Source organism: Salvia miltiorrhiza, chromosome 8, assembly GCF_028751815.1.
Source record: "Salvia miltiorrhiza cultivar Shanhuang (shh) chromosome 8, IMPLAD_Smil_shh, whole genome shotgun sequence".
NCBI lineage: Eukaryota > Viridiplantae > Streptophyta > Magnoliopsida > Lamiales > Lamiaceae > Salvia > Salvia miltiorrhiza.
In genome coordinates this window covers 6,809,675-6,830,085 of record NC_080394.1, presented here as the reverse complement: position 1 = coordinate 6,830,085, position 20,411 = coordinate 6,809,675, and the positions used below count along the sequence as shown (strand labels likewise).

At 34.3% G+C, this 20,411-nt stretch overlaps 2 protein-coding genes and 1 non-coding gene across 4 annotated transcripts; all 3 read right to left on the bottom strand.

Annotated features, from left to right (window-relative positions):
* Positions 1-1,856: 1,856 nt before the first annotated feature.
* LOC131000508 (uncharacterized) lies at positions 1,857-6,812 on the bottom strand. Its single transcript, XM_057926446.1, has 8 exons — positions 6,599-6,812; positions 5,908-6,230; positions 3,454-5,591; positions 3,089-3,358; positions 2,921-3,001; positions 2,602-2,710; positions 2,456-2,522; positions 1,857-2,262 (listed from the first exon to the last, which is right to left on the bottom strand). Exons 2-8 carry the CDS (start codon positions 6,206-6,208, stop codon positions 2,223-2,225), a joined length of 3,006 nt encoding a protein of 1,001 aa, XP_057782429.1. The 5' UTR covers positions 6,209-6,230; positions 6,599-6,812; the 3' UTR covers positions 1,857-2,222.
* A 1,329-nt stretch (positions 6,813-8,141) lies between these two features.
* On the bottom strand, positions 8,142-8,213 carry TRNAP-UGG (transfer RNA proline (anticodon UGG)). The gene has a single exon. It is a non-coding gene; the product is annotated as a tRNA-Pro (tRNA).
* Positions 8,214-8,733: 520 nt separating this feature from the next.
* Positions 8,734-15,953, bottom strand: LOC131000507 (bifunctional 3-dehydroquinate dehydratase/shikimate dehydrogenase, chloroplastic-like). Of its 2 annotated transcripts, XM_057926445.1 has the most exons (8): positions 15,636-15,947; positions 10,798-10,903; positions 9,941-10,500; positions 9,809-9,872; positions 9,481-9,730; positions 9,249-9,397; positions 9,005-9,167; positions 8,734-8,915 (listed from the first exon to the last, which is right to left on the bottom strand). In XM_057926445.1, exons 1-8 carry the CDS (start codon positions 15,833-15,835, stop codon positions 8,872-8,874), a joined length of 1,536 nt encoding a protein of 511 aa, XP_057782428.1. In that variant the 5' UTR covers positions 15,836-15,947; the 3' UTR covers positions 8,734-8,871. The 2 variants fall into 2 exon arrangements, with proteins under 2 accessions (XP_057782428.1, XP_057782427.1); XM_057926444.1 differs by having other exon boundaries at positions 8,734-9,167; positions 15,636-15,953.
* Positions 15,954-20,411: the final 4,458 nt, after the last annotated feature.

The following is a 20,411-nucleotide window of genomic DNA, read 5'->3' as shown; positions in this document are numbered from 1 at the left end:
TAGAGAATTTTTGATTAAAAAAAAAAAGAAGTTCATGGCAAGTTTGGAAATTGGCCCAAAGTTCATAATTTTTTGCGTAATTAACCCTTCTTAAAATGGCAAAAAGCTACTAATTTAAAGGAATTAAGAGAAAAGTTTGTCATATTAAAAAAAAAAAGTTGTGTATTAAGTGCCATAAATAAAAAAGCAAAAATGTGAATAAAGAGAAAAGTTTTTGTTATATTAAAAAAATGTTCAAGCTATGCAGGACAACCTGAAAAGAAATACTGTTCAAGTTTTGCGGGGCAAATAGAGTAATACATAATTATGAATTTACTATTTAACTCTAGAGTGCATAGCCTTCAAATTAAATTCCCTACAATATATAGCCTCCAAATATATACTAGTAACTTTTGTTATTCAGTGCTTCGTTTTCATAATCATGTTATATAATCTTCTCAATCATTCCAATTTTTAAAGTTTTGTTGTGTCATCTCAACCATATATATATCTCCATACGAAGAAAACATACCAGAGGCGAAACTTCCATTTAATTCAACCATGGCGGAAGACAAAACTAAAAAATTTACCATCTTAATGTTTCCATGGCTAGCTTACTCACACGAATTAATAAGATTCTTTGACACTGCTAAATTTAACATCATATTTTGATTTGGTGGAAATTGAATTCGCCCATTTTTTTATGACGATTTGACTTCTAATTTAATCTACAACATTTTGTGGATATATTGATGTCTGCAAAATATACATCTCAAGAGAATTTTCTTCAAGTTATCTTATATTGGTGACGTGAAATGTAATAATAATAATAATAATAATAATAATAATAATAATAATAATAATTTCAGATGGCTCCCCCGCTTTCATTCAAGGTATAAAAAAAATAATCTGACTTCTTCTAGAGGATTACGTTGGAGAGGGCGCTTTTCGTTTTGGATCGGGGCAATGCACAAAAAATAAAGGTTCCGTTCGTCACACAAATGGAACAAGTTGGATTAATGACTTTTAAAACAAATAACAACACCCCAACATATCATTCTATTTTAAGAAAAATTAAATGGGCATCAGTTTGAGTTTTTAACTTCTCTGCATGCTCACAGACATTGCCAACAATAAAACCATTGACACTCACATGCGCATGTTCACAATAAATAAATTGGATGTTATTCAACTAGTTATAATTGGGAAAAACACACAGAGTGTCTAGCTTAAAACTATATAATACACATTAAATTAAATGTATTTACATGTTTTTTTCTCTATTTAAAGAAAGCAACCAACATACCGACTTTTTGGACACGTGCATTTAACGTGCCTTTTTCCAATTTTGGGGGGTAAAAGAAAACGAGAGAAAACAATGATATATACATATTGTATATGCTCTACCTACTTTGGACAAAACATGATATATGTATGTAAAATATGAGTCTATTGTCTATTGTTATCTAATCATGCAAATATGTACACGTATTTATTAATTAAAAAAAATGAATTACCAATAAGACGATTTTATGGAAAAAACAAAAAGAGTTACTATAATCAGCAGTTCTCTTATTTTTATATATTATATAGATTTAGGTTTAATACATATTGCACCCTCATTTGTATATATTATATAGATATGTTTAAAATTTGAGATGAAATACTATATGAAGATAGGAGTTCATACATTTCTTCCAGCCTCAAATTTGTTAAATTGGGATTTGAGAGACACAAGTCTTGTCTTCTTCTTTTTCTTTCCTGAAATACTTACAATTAAAATAATTATAAATTATTTATAAATAACAATTGAAATTATTAAATATATTGAAAAACTAATATAATGATTATGAAATAATCTAACCCAACTAAAGAATATTAAATAATAACTAAAGATAATAATAAATCCTAATTATGAAAAGATCAACCCTAATAAAAGAGACTGACAAAAAACTAAAAAGTAAAAATATATAGAGACCCACATTTTGAGCAATCAAACAATTATATACAAAAAATAAGAAGCAAATTATATAAACCCTAAAATTTTGAAAACAAATCCTAATTAAAACTCCAAATCATTTTTATATTATAAAATTATTACAAAAATTGAAAACTGAAAACTAACCATTAATAAGCATGAAAAGAGGTGCACATCACATCCTGTGCGCATATGAGTAGGGATGACTGATGAGTTGCACTCTGTACATCATATACATCATCCAATTTGCCTTTGATGACAGACGTCAATGGCCATTCTCCTTCCTATCTTTGAAAAGCCTATACCTGTACAAAGAAAGCAGTTTGTAGAAACCCAAAATCAACACATCAACGTGAAAACTTGTAGATGCATTTCACCATGATGTTTTATTCAAGAAATGCGCGGATTCGAATCAAGTTAGTGCATGACTTGATAAAAAAAATCAAATTCTTGGACACATTATAAGTTTCATGTAAATGTATTTTGAACTTTACTGGCCTCTCGTATTGCAGTTCCTGAGTTACAATTCCATTCAGCAAAAGCTCTGAGTCATAGATGGAAGCTCCTGCATGTCGAAGAATAAGTACATCAATCAAAAGGGAAAAAGCCAAAATGATAATAAGAGACTTAGAAAAGATTGGTACCTTTATGGAGATACTGTAAGCAAATTGTATAATCTTCTTCAGAGGAGAGGATTAGTACATCATTGTGAATCAGCTTATCCTTCGTCGCATTCAGTATGCTTTGGACCACCTGAGGAACATTCATAAAACTGTAATTTTAGATTGAGTTCTCAGAAATGATACTCTGCCTGGTCCACCAGGACCACCCTAATCCAGAAAGTTTAGGTTGTGTTTAATATTTGTCTTGTTCATGTCCTAACTGAAATCATTTGATTTTGAATTTCCTCATCTTATGGAATGTAATGTAGCACTTTTTGAAGTTTGTAGTGACAGCTCGTACCTCTCCCTGAACTGCCTTGACCAAGCTGTTTATCACATCGACACTAGGTTTCACATTTGGGGTGATCAAGACTCTACGACCCTGCAAATCAATGGAAAGAAGTCATAAATTAAAGCACACGTCTTCACTGCAATGCTGCTTCTGTTCAAAATGTAATTGATGTATCACCTTCAAAAGTGGATGTTGATTGGCGCGAGTGAGCGAAACATGCATGTTGAAACCAATTTCTTTTTCCTTTTTCTCATCTCTGAGGATGTAACTCTTTTCGTCAACATTATAGCCAACTAGTTCGCAGCTCTCAAGCCATAAATGTGTCACCACATGTTTGCCAAGACTAATGGCTTCCAACATGTTCCTTGTCCGTACAAATCTATCAGCTACAAAATGTGTTGCAGCAGAGGAACATGATGCAATTGAAAATCCTAGTCGTGCTACAATCTGTATCAATGAATATATTAGTAAATATGCAACTCACACCGACAACAATACCAGGTTATTTAAACAATTGACGGTTGATTGATGGTAGAATGTACCTTTTTCTGCCGCTTGAGTGTGCTTGTGTCCAAGTTCTGGCTGAACAAAATGCATACTTTCTCTGTAGCTCTTCTCCTTCTTAAATCTTTAGGAAGAAAATCAGGCAATGAATCAGTGTAACCCAATCTTGTAAGCTCTTTCATTAGGGGAGATCTTGAAAGAGGGCTCAATGATGATCGCTTTCTTTTGGCAGAATTCCCCTTTGACAATGAGTCTACTTTCATGTTAACTGAAACATCATCTGCAGCAACAATTTGCTTTAATTGTTTGTTGGCATCAGATTCAATAGGAATATTTACTTGTTTGCCTGGAACTGCACTATCAGTAAGAGGTGAACTTAAATCAACAGCCAATTTCACAGAACTCTCTGCGTGTTCTCTTCCTAATGAAACTTTGCGCCGTCTGCTATAGACTAATAGCTTTACCTCCCTGCCTACTGCTTCTTCTACAGGTTTCAGAAAATTATCATTTGAGGCAAATGCAAAACTTTGGTTACTCGAGCAAATTGCATGGCGTGGTCTGGATACATGTGCTCTTTTCCCCTTTGGATAGACCCGTGTGCTGAACTCTGAAAGAGTCCTATCAGCCACATCCAGATAAGAGTTTTCTTTGCCTTTTGCATTGTCTCTAACCACTTCAGAAGATGTACCGAGATTTGACTTCAAGGAGGTTGCACCGATCCCCTTTTTGCATGAACCTTTGTGAAAGCTACTACTTATCTTTTTTTCTTTTCGAGGGGGATCACACTTGATGCCATCAGCTGTCTCGTTTTCCCATCTGCTACGTACACGATCAAGTTTCTGAAATTCTTTTGAGCTAAATTTTTCAGTAATTCCATATTCCTCTTGCTGCAAGGTGATCCTTGAAGATGCTGCAGTTTTTCTGTTTATTGTATTTTCTGTTCTGTCATTGAAGAATTCCTCAGCCATGAGTTTCTTGGTCGTCAAATTTTTGCCTACCACATGTTGAGAAAAAGTTTTCCGCAGTTTCTTAACTCGTTTTGCAGCCAACCTACATAAACTTTTGTCCTGAACAATAGAAATTTTTCTAGTTTTAGAGCGTTTCTCTTTGCACCTCCAGTCTACAAAAGCCACTTCCTGACTGGCTGCATTTGATTTACTCATATTATTTACCGCATTAGACGAGTCCATAAGTGGGTTGTTCGAACCTTGATGGATGAAACAAACATCAGCCATCGGAGTACCTGCATGTACTAATTCTTGCATAGCTTCAGCAGCCATTTGAGTGTCTAAGCCAATACATGATTCATCTGGTGTAAGCCTTAAGTGTTCAACATTCTCCACATTCTGCCTTGATATTCCAGCATCAAGCTGCTCGTCCAACCCCATGGAATCAGGTGAAATACACATTCCAGGATTTGATCGCACTTTTTCAGAGTCATTGGAGCTCAACCAAATTGTGTCAAAATTATTGGAAATTAACATGTTTCCAGGCAACTTCTCTTCTAGCTGAGGATTGAAGATCTCATTTTGCAACTTAACATTGGTAGATTCTTGATCGACAGTTACAGAACCAGGTTTGTCACCTTTAAATCCAAAGACCGAATCCCCATACAGTCTTGGTGAGGAGTACTCAGCCTTATCAATCTGCATTTCAGCCCAGTCAAAAGTTGTTAACTTGCTAGCAATTGATCCAAGGGTTAGTCTCCTAGCCAAACTTTGAGCACCCTTTGCTCTCAAATAGGGAGGTGACGTGATCATGTCTGTCTTTCTAGTTGGGATGTCTTCGTGTGAACGCAAATCACAAACTGAAAGGTAGTCTTCCACAAACCGCAGGGCCTTATCTTGTGATTCTGAAACTTGTGGAGATTCAATCACCTCTGAGCGCTTAATGTCATAATTTGTACCCTTCCCCACAACCATGTACTTAGATTCTTCTGAGGACAACTTCCTCTCGAGTAATTCTTCCTCTGTATTCGCTGGATTCATTAGAACCGGTTTTTGCTCTGATGAACTGGATACTACACTGTCCACAACCACACGATGTTCTTTAAATCTATAATCATTACACATACCAATCCTCTCAGCAGCACTTTCTTCATCACCCATTTCCCTTATAGCTGAATCAAGACGACCTAACACATTCTTCTTAACCTTGTTAAGCCTCCGGAAATAACCTGGGGCAAAGAGAGAACTGATGTTAACTCAAAGAACCAACATGAGAGAACGCTGCAAATTTGCATTGAATCGTCTGACTTCAACCAACTACGCTTCCAAGAAGAGTTTCAGACATACAAAAACATAAACATTCGCTAAAGAACATTTTTTCCAATGCGAGAATCTCCAAGTAAAACAAGTAAAGCTTTTTTCATGGAAGCAATTAGTTGCTGAAATCCTTCACTTCACAAGGAGAAGATGGGGCTGACATACATTACATTTTGTAGCTTCAAATTTTCACCACATTTCTAATCAAATAAGTGAATAGCAATTTACCTGCAGGAGCTAGCGGTCGTCTCAGCAATCCTATAACACTCCTGCCAGAAAACCTTCCAGTTACACCACAACATTCATTCATCGAATTTGCAGCCTCATTTCGATTCTCCCCTTCATCATCACTATCAAGAGCTACACCTTTCTCCAAGTAATCATTCATCTGATCACCCGATTGTTGAGCTGATTCACATCCATCCAAAACCTGAGTGTTCATATCAATACTCAGTCGCCCGGATTTTGTGATGGGGCTGTCGAGGGCAACTGTGTCATCCAAGGGGACAGTATTTTCATACAATGCCATTCCACCTTGCAACTTCCTTATCCTAGCTCAAAACGCAGAGTTAGAAACGAAGCTATAGAAAAGAAAAATCACTGAATCATGTGTACATAAAAATTACAACATTTCAGCATTATAATATTTGATTAAACCATTCTTGATCTGGATTGTGATTTTGGTAGTGCCATCATCATCATAGCCAACATGAATATCTAAAAGTAACAAACCACGGGAACCGCACTAAAGATAATGAAATAGTATCATCTACATTTAAAGATGAGGGAAAAAAAACTAAATGCTTGAACAAATGAGATATTAGAGCGCCACAAAAAGCTGAAAATCGAAATTGTACGAGCGTTCATCGCGTGAAAAATTCAAAAAAAAAGGAAAAACGAAAAAAAAAAGCTTATTCACCTAAAGGATTTGGAATGTGTGCGAGAGCATAATCCGCGATTATTCAGTGGAACATGTGATTTACAGTAGTTAGGGTTTGAGTGAGAAGCAGATATTCGCAAATGAGCTGTGGATGAATGTATGAAGTGATGGGAAGTAGAAATTTCCCGAAACCGGGGAAGATGACTATTTAGTGGGGCAAATTTTGGAGGGAAAACGGAAAGAATCCCTTGTTGATCATACGACAAAGATAAATAAAACTATAGAAAATCGAATATATGAAAGGGCATTTGGTCTAGTGGTATGATTTTCGCTTAGGGTGAGAGAGGTCCCGAGTTCAATCTCTCCTTCTTTCGTTTTATTTTTAGCTGCTTTGCTTATTACGAATAAAAAGTGGATATGCCAGCCTATGGTGATTATAGCTATCAAAATATAGCCCAATTAAACTTTTTGGATTGGGATGGATCATGCATTTAGTTCTTGGGCTTTGTGAAGAATAAATTCAGAAACAATTGGGCCTGATTGATTTTGGACTAAACGGGCCTTTCTGGCATGCTCAACTAAGAAGGTAACTCATCTCTTTGTTTGAGTTTACGCAAAATATAGAAGAAAAAAGAAATTCCCCAAATCCCTTGCCATTGCCAAACCTCGCCGGTCGCTGCCACCTCTTCCGAAGACCTCCGTCCAAGCGCCGCGCCATCTCCGTCTCTGAGAAACACGCACGCATACGGATACATTTGTTTAAACGATGTGGGATGAGAAGCGGGAAGTCGTCACCAAATACAGATACATTTGTTTAAACGATGTTGCAGATTTTGGTTATGAAGAAGCCATAGATCTAAGTTTGATGCGATCTGCTTGTCAAATGTTTTGGCTATAGAGTCAGAGAATGATAAACTTGATCGGATCAAAATTTTCATTTAGATCCACCACCACCAGGCCTAAAGCTTCCTCTAAATGTCAGAGAACAAGTTGCAAAGTGTTGCTTCGTATTGCAAAAGTTATGGAGTTGGGCTTGTGGCAAAATAATGTTGCTAGCTGTTTGGGTTAAAACAAATTAATGTGTTGGGCCTAAATAAATGTAGAATGGGCTTGTGGCTGATGCTTTTGTCTATTTCAACTTTCAAGTTTAAAAAAAGAAAAAAATGGTCCCAATGATTGAGCCACATATGGGATCATTAATTATGAGCTACAAAAAAAAAAAATATATTACTCATTGTCATGTTTCTTTTCGGCACAGTAACCTTTTAAAAAAAGGTTAATTGAATTATTAAGTGGTGTAGTGTAGAGTTGAAAATGTGATACAAGCCTAAAAAATTCTTACTTTTTAAGATTATTTTTTTTATAAAGAGAAATAAGACATTTCAAGTGGAACAACTAAAAAAGAAAAATAAGACATTTGAAATGGAAGGAAGTATAAAAAGTAAACCGGATCAAGATGATTGCGCATGAATTCCGAAATAAATAAATATCTATAGTCCCTACATATGCTTTTTTTATATTTATTTTTTAGGTTAATTAACTATAAATACATAAAAAAATTGTAGGCGTGTAAAAAAAAAGGGGGGCATTCCGAGAATCGAACTCGGGACCTCTCGCACCCAAAGCGAGAATCATACCACTAGACCAAATGCCCATTGATGCTATTGCCTCTGATATTACCATTTTATAGACAGTAGACATTGTGATGGGACCTCTCTATTTGTACTTCCTTTGAACTTTGATGATTGGGTAAACCGATTTCAAGGATCAGGACCGCGCTTGTGGGAATCGTATTGGATGTTAATAAGGTCATTTGTTTCATCCATAAGTTCATAAGCATATATGATACTTAACTTCAATTAATATTGAGGTAATATCAAAGTTCAAACCTCCCCTATTACTTCATCATGAATTAAGAAAGATAAGAACAAGTGGGCAAGTTCAAAAAGTTGATCTTTTTGGTAATATGATTTAGCCGATGCAACGGATCTAACAGAGATCTAATTTGCAGTTTTCATTCATTGAATATGATGACAGTAACTATGTGAATGTCATTCTCATTTTTGGGTATTTTAATTAATATGGTCATAACCTATACTCCCATCCTGAGTTACAAAATGGGAATGCTGTAAATCATTTATTTAGTGTGTTTTAAGTCAATCGTGAAGGAGTGATTATGCAAATGCTGCAAATCATGTATATATATCTTTTGAGACATAGGCAAATTTAGAAACTGAAAAGTAGGAACAATTCAGAATTGCTCTAATTTCTTTACACAAATCTCAAATCTGTTTTGTTGAATGCGGGAAGCTTCAGAATTGGTCTAGTACAATCTTGCGCATGAATTCCTCTGGTGCTGCACACATTCAACATAGTAATACAGTTACATACTTACTCCATCATAGGCAAAAAGCAGCAAGCAGTGTCTGAAGCAGAGATGTGTACCTAATCCATTAGTGAAGAGTTTGAACTGACCAAGAGCTTGTCTGATGAACATCTCCACACCACTCACTACTATGGCTCCAACCTCCGCAGCCTCTTGTAATAACCGAGTGTTCCGCGGTGTGTAAACCGCATCAAAAACCAGCTCGTACGACGTCAAGGCAGCCTAAGAAAGCACACACCATGCACACATTGTAACAAAAACTATATATTATGTGAAATGGAATATATTGAGAGGTTTGAAAACCTTGCAAATGGGAGTTTGTTGGGGATTTGGGTCCATCCCAATAGCAGAAGAGTTAGCAAGAATCATCCCTTTTTCGGGCCGGAATTCGTTCAAGCACTCGTAGGGCAGAGCTTCACCAGATACTGCTGCAGCAAGAGCCTTTGCTCTCTCTTCACCCAAAAACAAAACATAGAAATAATGTAAAAAAAATTCACACACAAGTTACATGATGAAGAGATGTAGTGGTGCAGACCAAAACTGCGGTTGAAGATGACGACGCGGGCCCCTCTGCTCCTAGCTCCGAAGGCCATTGCTCTGCCGGCCCCACCGGCTCCGATCAAGACAAACAGTCTCCCAGAAATTGGTGACACATGTCCATTGACGTTGTGGCGTTGTCTGAATGCATCTTCAATGGCGGTTATGCAGGCCTCGCAGTCGGTGTTGTAGCCGACGAGGAGGCCGTCGGAGGGCCTCCGGATGATGGTGTTGACAGCGCCTATCAGCTGAGAAGAAAGGCAGAGCATCACAAACAATTAACACTGATCAAAACTATATATATATGAGAAAGGTGGTAGCACTACCAGAGCCAGTGGATCGACTTCATCGCAGCAGCTCACGGCCGTCTCCTTGTGAGGTATGCCCACACTAGAAGGAAATCAGATTATGACATGTAAAAGAAAGAAAAAAAAAAGAAAGAAAGAAATGAGAGGTACCTAAAGCCAGCAAAGTCATTGCAGGAGTAAACTCGGAAGAATTCGTTGATGTCATCAACTAAGAGGGGGACATAGATGCCGTTGTAGCCCGTGTGTCTGAAGGCAGGGTTGTGGAGAAGAGGGCCTTTGCTGTGGCCGACTGGATTTGAGACAACGCCAAATATTTTAGTGTGGGAATCCATGTAGTGTAGTTTGTATATCTGTCTGATGCTAGCTAAAGGCGGCAGTCCTGGTTCGGTTTTGCCGTTTAGGCTGCCTGAGACGATGAATGCACCATATTTGGGGCCCAGTAGTTGGCTGATGAGGCCTCTATCCCCCACAGCTCTAGCAATCAGTGGCACCTGGCAGTGAGTGAGCACGTGGAAAATGGGGGCTACGTGGGTGATGGAATCAACGTTAATCACGAGTTTAATGATATCTGCATTTGCAGACTGCATGTCCACGATCAAATCGCCCAGTGTTTCCGCCGTCAAATTTCCCGTATTTACATAATTCGAGACGATCACCTTCGTATTGGATACTTGTCTTTTCAGTTTGCTAACAATTTCCCAAGCGCGCACCTGCATGCGATATAATAATAATAGTATTAGAATTCTCGTTTTTTATTTTGTCAAAAAAAAAAAATTTGTGATTGTATAAGTAGTTTAGGATTAATACCACATGAGCAATCAACTTAGATAGTTGACTAGTTCAAAAACCTAAGATAATTGAGTTTCAAAAGTCATTCTATTTTTTCAATAATAGAATTGATACACAATAAAAAAAATGCTAAATTTAAAAGATTGTGAAATTAAATAAAAGAAGAAGAGAAAATGCGATTAAAAAAAGGAATGAATAAGAAGAAAAGGAAGTGGGACCTCGTGATTAATTTCTACAAATTCGACGCCCACAGCAACGGCCCGGTTTAGAATTTGAAGCCACGTGGCCTCTATGATAGAATGTCTTCTTCGTTGATCTGTACATCTATTGGGCCCAAGAAGAAATATGCCATTAACATCTAAATCATTCCAAACTAAAAGAAAGATTTCGTCAATTAAATTACTCCGTAATTAATTGTTTTGGTCCCGGATGGCGCCCAAAATATTGTAGGCCTTTTTTCTGAAATTAATTTTAATAATAAACAGTACTTAGCACTTAGTTTTTAACAGTACATTTAAATGTAGAAATATGTTTGATTAATTATATAGTAGCATTGATATTTTATTTATACTAATATATATATCACATTAAATTCCAAATTATTTTCGCACTATCAAGTATATCATGAATTATTGAAAATATATTTTAAATTTTTAAATGTCCAATTTGTATCAATCGTACCCTCCATCTATTTTTCAGCTTCGAAAAGTAAATATTCCTCGTTGAAGCATGTAGTATATAAGTAAAAATATTCAAAAAGAAATCACCTATCTCATATAATATTGAGTACAAGAAGTGGTATTTCGTTTTGTATTTTTAATTAACATTTATTTATGTCCACTGTTTTAAATTGTTATACAATTAGACCAATGTGATATTCCTATTCTATACAATATAAAAGTCCTAATCTATTTTACCAAGGAGTATTTCGTTTCGCAGTAGATAGATCAGGTAAATCTATCAAAGTCTTTATTTACAAGGCACACAACACAATACACAAATATAAATAAATAAATAAAATTAATTAATTAATGTGTGACATTCTGCCCCTGTAGTTTTCTAAAGTCTTTGATGTAGTTTTCAGAGAGCCCACAATTTGTTTGGAATGCATGAATTATTGGCGCAAAACTTACGCTTTAAAAAAAAAGAAAAAAAAGTAAATATCATGAAAATTCCTCAAGTATATCCATTTTATTAAAAATACCCTGAAACTTTTAAAATATTCTTTAAATCCTTAAACTATCATGTTTTTATCAAATATATCATGCATTTATTTTTCGGTCACCAAAAACGTAATGTGGCTCGCCGAAAGCCACAATGTAATTTAAAAAATCCATTCTGAAATTTAAAATTCACTTCTATCGTGTTTGAAATTCACGCTAATAACCTACAATTAGGGATAAACACGATGGAATATGGTACGAAACGAAGTCATTTTTTCCATGTCATTACAAAAAAATAGAATATAAATTACATTGTGGCATCCGGCGAGCCACATCACGTTTCTGGTGACCGAAAAATAAATACAGGATATATTTGATAAAATTTGATAATTTGATGATTTAGATAACATTTCGAAAGTTTCAGGGTATTTTTGATAAAATGAGTATAGTTCATGGGTTTTCATAATATTTTTTTTTACCCTATAAAAAAATGTAACGGTAACCACATACTTTATCAATTGAGCCCATTTCATAATGCCGTTTTCTACCCATCATAGAATACACGTATTTTGTATGATTTACCTACCGACTAGCATCAAATAAATGCGATGTGATTTATTGGTCCATTTGTCATGTTATATTAATGTTTTATTATTATTCAACTAAATAATAATAATTATGTTTTATACTTTATTCGGTTATAAATTCATACTGTATTTTTATTATTAAAGATGGTTTTCCGAATGTAATATTATATTTAATGTTGTTAGAAACTATACCAGTTTTTTGGATCTCTCAAAAAAAAAAAAAAAAAGAACCTACCAGTCTTTTATCAAGGATGAACCGATTAAGGGCATATGCGATGTGAAAATTGCATGTTGATTTCAGTTTTCCAAGTACTTAATGTGTTCATTGCCTTAAACTATATAGGATGTGTTTGCTTTGAGGCATAAGGAAGGAATAAGCTATATTTATCACCTTATACCTCGTTTGTTTTGATGTATGAAAAAATCAGGGTAGATTGTATAATTTTTCGAGCAGCTCGTTATCCATTGGGAAATGGATAATTTTATACCTTAAGAAAGAATGGTATAATTTTATACCACCTTCTAAGGAGTTTATAAATATATTATCATTCTAACTAAACAAGATATAAAAAAATGATCCACATTTTAAATGATAAATTCATACCTCATTATATTATTCCTCTATTTAAAAAGATAAAAAACAAACACACCCTATATGTATAATCAATTGTGAGACATTCCTCTTTGAACCAATTAATATGAGTGAGTGAATAACTCTAAAAAATGTCATTGCATCTTGCGTATATTAAATATCATATTAATATATTTCATGATATAATAAAGAAATTGAACCAAATTCCGTTAAAAATTAATACATACTATATTTTTTAAAGAATTATAACCCATGATTTGGAAAGGGACCGAATGGGAAGGAGAGGTTAGCACAACCTTAGAAGTTAGAAGGAGGGGGATAAAATCAAGAGTTCGTTCTTAAAAATAAGCGAATACAATTCAGATTATAAATAATAAAATAAAAATAAAAATAAAAATAGCGAATGAGAAAAACTAATTAACTCCAAATATTATAACGAAAAGGACTTAACAATCGGTTCACATACAAACATAATCACGTGAAAAATATTCTATTTCTTGATAATAAGAAAACGTCTGTGTCAGCCTAAAATTGAACATAAGAGGCAAGAAATGTTACCATCAGTATCACGATCACGCTGACATATTGTAAAAAAATGACCTTTCGTAATAACTGGGCTTCTATTTTACTTTGAATAAACATAACAGATAGACACGTATTGTTTGGTATGATTCGTATGAACATAACGGACTTCCATATTTTCATATGAATATTACTCCTTTTAACGTCTTTTATCACTCAGCTTAAAATATGAACAATAGCTCTTCTTTTCTCTCTCTCAAAAAAAGAAAAAACAAAAAGAAAACAGGTAGTGGTATGTTCTTTTTTTTTTCTTTTCGTTTCTAAGGAAAGTGGCATATTTGAAAGCAGGGGCGAATTCACAATTTATTGATAAAGTCAAAGAGTTGAAGTATTACAGAGAGATGTGAAAATGGTATTTATCGAGTCAATTTTTTAAAAAATCAATTCATATTTAAAAGTGATAATAAAATACAATTTAATTGATAATAATTTAAGGCATTAAGCGAGGGGGAATTCGAAATTATTATTAATCCCACCTATTATTATTATTATTATTATTTTACTTTGGGAGAGGGGGAGTCGGGAGCGGTGTGATTTGATTCCTGAACCTCACTGTTCATATACAGAAATTCGCATCTTCGCTTGGTGTCCCCTTGGAGACAAATCCCACCTATTATTAATCCCACGTAATTATATACACGTTAAAAAAGAATAGTATATAATTATGTGATTTCGTTATTTAACAATCCTATAAGGGGCCGGAAATTCATGCTCAAAATACAATAAATCAAACACTAACCCCCGGCGTGGCCACATGTACACTAGTCATCGGCCATTTCATTACTGAAATAAACTGCTGCAATTTTTATTTATTTTTTAATAATGCTGCAATTTTTATTTTTATTTTCACATTTCAACGCCATTTCTATATTTCACGGGAGTCTATATCATAAATAACGTCAATTTCCTATTTTAGTTAATAAAACCAGTACTTCATATATGTTTGATCATATTTTTAGAGTATGTAATATCAAATTTAAAATATACATTATACATGTGTATAAATTAAACTCCTTATATCGTATCATGTTGTATTACATATTTTTATTTTTTTTAATTATTTCAAATAAAAGATGAAAAATTGCTTCGGTTATACTTTATCGCTTCTTGATTCACATGCCCCGCATCAAATAGTAGTGTTGCATCAACCAATTTTATATGTACATCTGTAATCAACTACATGCATATTCTTTTAAATCACATAACCATGTGCCGGATGATGGTGTCGCATCAACCAATTTCATATGTATCATTGTATTCCTACGTATGTATATTTGTGTTGAACAACATATATAATATTTTCTAAAATCACATAACCTTGAATCGACAAAGTTATTTATGTTGAAACATATGCATAAAATAATCAATTGAATTTCAATTATACCCCTACTACGGTAAAGTAAGCTTGAAAAATGTGAAAAAAGAAAATATTGATCATAGGATCAAAAAGATCGATGAATGAGATTGAGTACTACATGATCTCATTTACACACACACATGTATATATATATAGGGTGTTGTTAACTCAATTTTTCGTGAGAACGTAAGAATAATACATTTTTTTATATAAAATTAATGAATCTGCTGTTAAATTTAATGTCACTGAAAAAAAAAATCATTCCTTTAAGATTCGAACTCAATATTGCATTCATCCATTAAAATATTACATTCATCGTAGATCTTCACGATCGAATGACTGATAATAATTTCTCATTATCATTTTATTTAACAGTTCTCATTTGAACCCCTCTCTTTCTCTCTTCTCTATATATATGGGTTAAGGGGAGATGAATTTTTTAAAATCTTATAATAATACTATATTGTTACTTGAAACTTTTATTCTTTAATATTAATCCTTATGTGATTATACCAACACGCACACAACCATTTCACTTTTATGAAGCTGTAACAGTAACAGAATGCTAACAATAATGTAAAGCAGGTCTATATAAAAAACAATATTGTATTTAAATCGGGGATGGTACTCTAAACTCCATTAATATATGATATATTGTCTCTCTTATCAAGAAAACAAAAAGTATTTTTTGTGTATAAATCAGTTATTGATTTTATGGGGTGATGTTTTGTTGATAAAGTAAATGAAAAAATGATGAGTAAATGAAAAGGAATACCCGAGGGAGACGATTGAAGGCAAGTTCCTGAGCTTGAGAAGCTGCTCAACTTCAGAAATGTGAGAGAAAGAGAGAGAAGCAACGCAGAGTTCCACAATATCTGCGCCTTGTTTCTTGGCTAAGTCCATGGATATAAGCATTTCCTCCCCTGTTTCGCATTCTAAGCTTGTGCACACTAGAAGATCACTCTTCCACCCCATCACTGATGAGAGAGAAACAGAATCTTCAACAAATTAATTGTTCTATGTAATTAGAATCTGCATTTGACTGGCTCCTATTTAACGGGAACGAAACAAATTTTGACGTCATATGGCAAGTAATAAAGTATTCTAAATTTTAAGGTTAATATATAGAAAAATAATATCAAATTTATATCGTACATATATTCGTTTATGCTAGACAAGAATTACCCACCACCCCCTGACCCTCACATAGGGTTGTAATCCCCTCCTCAATTTCTTTTTTCTTTGCAATTAGAGGAGAAATTACCCCCAGCTCATTGTCTTAAGCTCACCGACTTCACCTCTGCAGTTCTATGGAAGTCTTCAAGAATTGATATTATGAAAAAATAAAACAATTAAGAAAATAAAACAAATTAAAATAAAAAAATGAAAATGAAAATAAAGATTAATTTTTAAAAATAGATTTATTTAAAAAATGAGAGATGAGAGAAAATTTTATTAAATTTTAATTTTTAAATAAATACCACTTCTACATTTTAAATTTAATATATTAAATTAAAGCTCGTGTTGTGACTTATAATTCGATATACATATCAAATATTTTATAATTACTCAAATTTTATAGTTAAAAAATAAAAAAAATAAAAAGATTATATATATATATATATATCATTTATAAATAAATTTTCAATTTTAGTACAATCAAAAATTATCGTTCAGTTTTAGAATTAATTTAATTTTTTTAATATATTATAGATTCATTTTTTTTAGGGATAGATTCATTTCTTCATTTAGTATATAACGGAAGCAATCTTTCAAAATGATTGCACAATAATAATTCCCGACACCACTTACGTGTTAATTTTCTATTTGGGAGAAGTTTCACATGATTGGTTTCTTTGCATTTGAAAAAGAAAAGGAAAAAGGACCTACGAGTTATACATTAGCATACTCAGGTGCCCATAGGTAGGGTTGGCAAAACGGGCGGGCCAGCGGACTTTTGAGATTGATCGGGCCGAGCTGGTCCATCTCAAATTCGATCGGGCTGCCAATTTTCAAGCTCAATTCAGCCTCGATCGGGTGGTTGGGCCAAATTCGTCCAATATTTTTTTTTTACTAAATCTTGTTTTCGGCCTTTAATATTTTTTTTCACTAACAATCTAATACATAAAAACGCAAATTGACATAAATTATGAATTTTGAATAGGTGATTTCGGCCTTTAATATTGGGTAAATATCACTTTTTGACTCATCGTTTGGGCGTTTTCTCAAACATATCCTACCCTAAGCATGTTTACAAAATAATACCCATCATTTCATTTTTTTTCTTATTTGTGGCCCGCAAAAATAATCCGGCGATCGGAGTGTTCTGGCCAAGTTCCATGTAACTATTACACATCAGCATTAAAAAAAAAAGTAAAAATACACGTAAGAAGCCAAAGAAACGTGTCTGGCTTCTGAAAAATAACGCTTCAAACCCATTTCCTCAAAGCAAAAGATTCAAAAGAATTGAACCCTAAGCCCGGCTGCTCTTCCATTTTCGATCTATTTCGCTTCATCAATTTCATGTTTCGGTCTATTTGAAAATGCACAAATATCGGAAATAAACCTAAATCGGCACCGCACCTTGTTCAAAATCTTCCAGGAATCGGAATCTCCCATGGTCCTCCCGAAAGAGCATGATCGGATGCTTAATGTGGTGGGTGGTAAAGGCGCGGGGGCGAGGGGCGGCCGCGTGGGGCCAGTGCTGCCGGGGCTGGTGAGGTGGCTCGTCAGAAACTGGCGGTTCACGGCGAAGTATAGATTGAGCGCGGGGATGGTAGTGCACAATCTCTGCCCTTGCTCCGCGTTGAACCCGAACCCTAGCTCGATGCAGCCCTTGAGCTCGTTCAGATCCTCCTCGCTCTTCCGCCGCTCCTGCTACTAGACCTGCCGTCGCCGTAGCTCCCACGCGATGTTGCTCGGTTTAGGGTTCAATTCTTTTGAATCTTTTGCTTTGAGGAAACAGGTTTGAAGCGTTATTTTTCAGAAGCCAGACACGATTCTTTGGCTTCTTACGTGTATTTTACTTTCTTTTTTTTAATGGTGATGTATAATAGTTACATGGAACTTGGCCGGAACACGTCAAAATCCGATCGTCGGATTATTTTTGCGGGCCACAAATAAGAAAAAAAATGAAACGATGGGTATTGTTTTGTAAATATGCTTAGAGTGTGATATATTTGAGAAAACACTCGAACGATGGGCCAAAAAGTGATATGTACCCTTTAATATTTTACTAACTAGAAATTTTAAAAATTGCGATGCTTATAAAAAGTTACAACATTATATAAATACTTATTATACAATATAATTATTCTTTTAGTGCTACTGTTATCTAAGTATGATTTATTATAACATCCCATGATCACATCATATACATAATATAATTACTCAATTACCAAAAGTTATGAATTATGATGCATCAGAGATTCAAAGTCATGATGTAAGCAAAGATGAAGAATCATAGCTCAAAAATCTAGTTGCTCATCATCTCATAATCATTTTCGTCATTTGCATCATCAATGATAAAACACAATATATATATATATATATATATATATATATATATATATATTTTTTCGGTTATAAGTTTGGTAAGAGGCTAGCAGACGCAGGCAGCAAGCTTGTAGGGGTAGGGTAGATGCAGGGCACGCCAGTAGCAGTTTAAGCCCGAGTTTAGCCCCTGGCTCGATCAGTCCGGCGGGCTGATTGGGCGGGTTTTTTAGGCCCGAGTTTTTTTGGGCCTACATTTTGTACAGCCCAGCCCAACCCTAAACACGCGTGGGCCGGGCCGATTTTGCCAGCTCTACCCATAAGCTTTAGGTATTTGGGCCCAGTCCTTCGTAATTATGTATGTCCAAATATCATCCTTATTAATCACATTTTTTAAAATAAAAAATAAAAATACAAAGATATACTCCCTTCATCCCACGAATCTTGACACATATTCATTTTTGGGCCGTCCCACGAATCTTGACACATTTCCAAATAAGGTAATAATTAGTCCAAAAATAAGGGGTCTTAATTACATTATCTCTCCTACTTTATCACTTTATAACATTCTCTCTCCTACTTTATCACTTTTATATTTTATTACCTACACACTTAAAGCACTAATCTACAACTCCTTAATTCCCGTGTCGAAACCAAACGTGTCAAGATTCGTGGGATGGAGGGAGTAATATTTATATTTTTAAATCTACAAAATATAAATGATCAGATTCAACTATCACAGTCATTTCTTGTTTCAAATGGAAGGGGTTTTTAACGGATAAAAGATCGAAAATGAAAGAAACTCTCTCCAATGACTCTATTCAATTCCTATCTTTAAATACAATGTGTGCGTGTGTTGGCTTAGCGATAGAGGTTTAATGTCAAAAACCTGAGGTCCTGGGCTCGAGTCCTCCTTCGTGCGATTTTTTAATTTATTTATTACTTATGCAATGTAATTTATCTTTAAATACGATGGAAGTTCAAGAAAAGTGTGAGAGGCTTTCCAGTATTGTTAAGTTCTTTATTATTCTAACCCGTGTGATCCATCTCTCATTTACAACAGTTGTCCGATATAGAACTCACTATTCATTGTAAAATTTCAAGTTCATAGTTGAAAGCTCACACCCTTATAAAACATCCCACACATTATAAAAGATAAATGTAAAAGTAAGGAAAAGATCAACAAGTAAACTTCAAATTCGAAGTCTGGAAGTTGGTGAAATAATGGGTGCTACCAAGAAATAACGTACGGTGACAATCCATGTAAATTACCAATTACGGTCATGACCACGTAACCCGTGTGATTAATCTAACGTGACTGACTGGTCAGGCTGACTTGCAGCTGCAAAACAAGTATAAAAGTTAAAGGATTCCCCTATTAATTAGTATCATGGATGTAGAGAGCTAACAATTCAAATTATGATCTAATATAATTTAACATTTGACGATGTTATCTCAAGCTCTATAAGTGATGATATTCATAACAATGTTATGGTCTTTCATGTTTCAGACGAGATAATGCTCATAAGTCTATCAAGCTTCAAACGAGATTATGCTCAAAACCCAGTTATGGTATTTCAAACTACAAACAATATGATACTAACAAGCCAACTTTGGTAATTCAATCTCCATATGATGCTTAGAATTGAGTTTTGTCCTTCATGCTCCAAATAAGATGATGCCCAGAAGTCAATTACGGCCATTCAAAACTCTAGACGAGATTATACTCAACAACCACTTTTACTCTTACAAACTCTAGATGATATGATTAACAACAAACGCGGCACATCGATCCTTCATCATATCTTATGTCAAAATTACACATTTTCCTCTTCTTAGTTTTGTAACATCTACAATTTCACATTGACTTCAAAAAAAATTCATCAAAAGAAAACTGATATGACAATGCATTTCTATATCCTAATAAAAAATTAATATTTAATTAACGAAAGTGATTGAGATTAATATACTTCAAAATACACCACCAAATTAATTTGATCAAATTAAGTTAATTAAAGAAGCAATTTACATAATAACTACTATTTTATATACTATGATT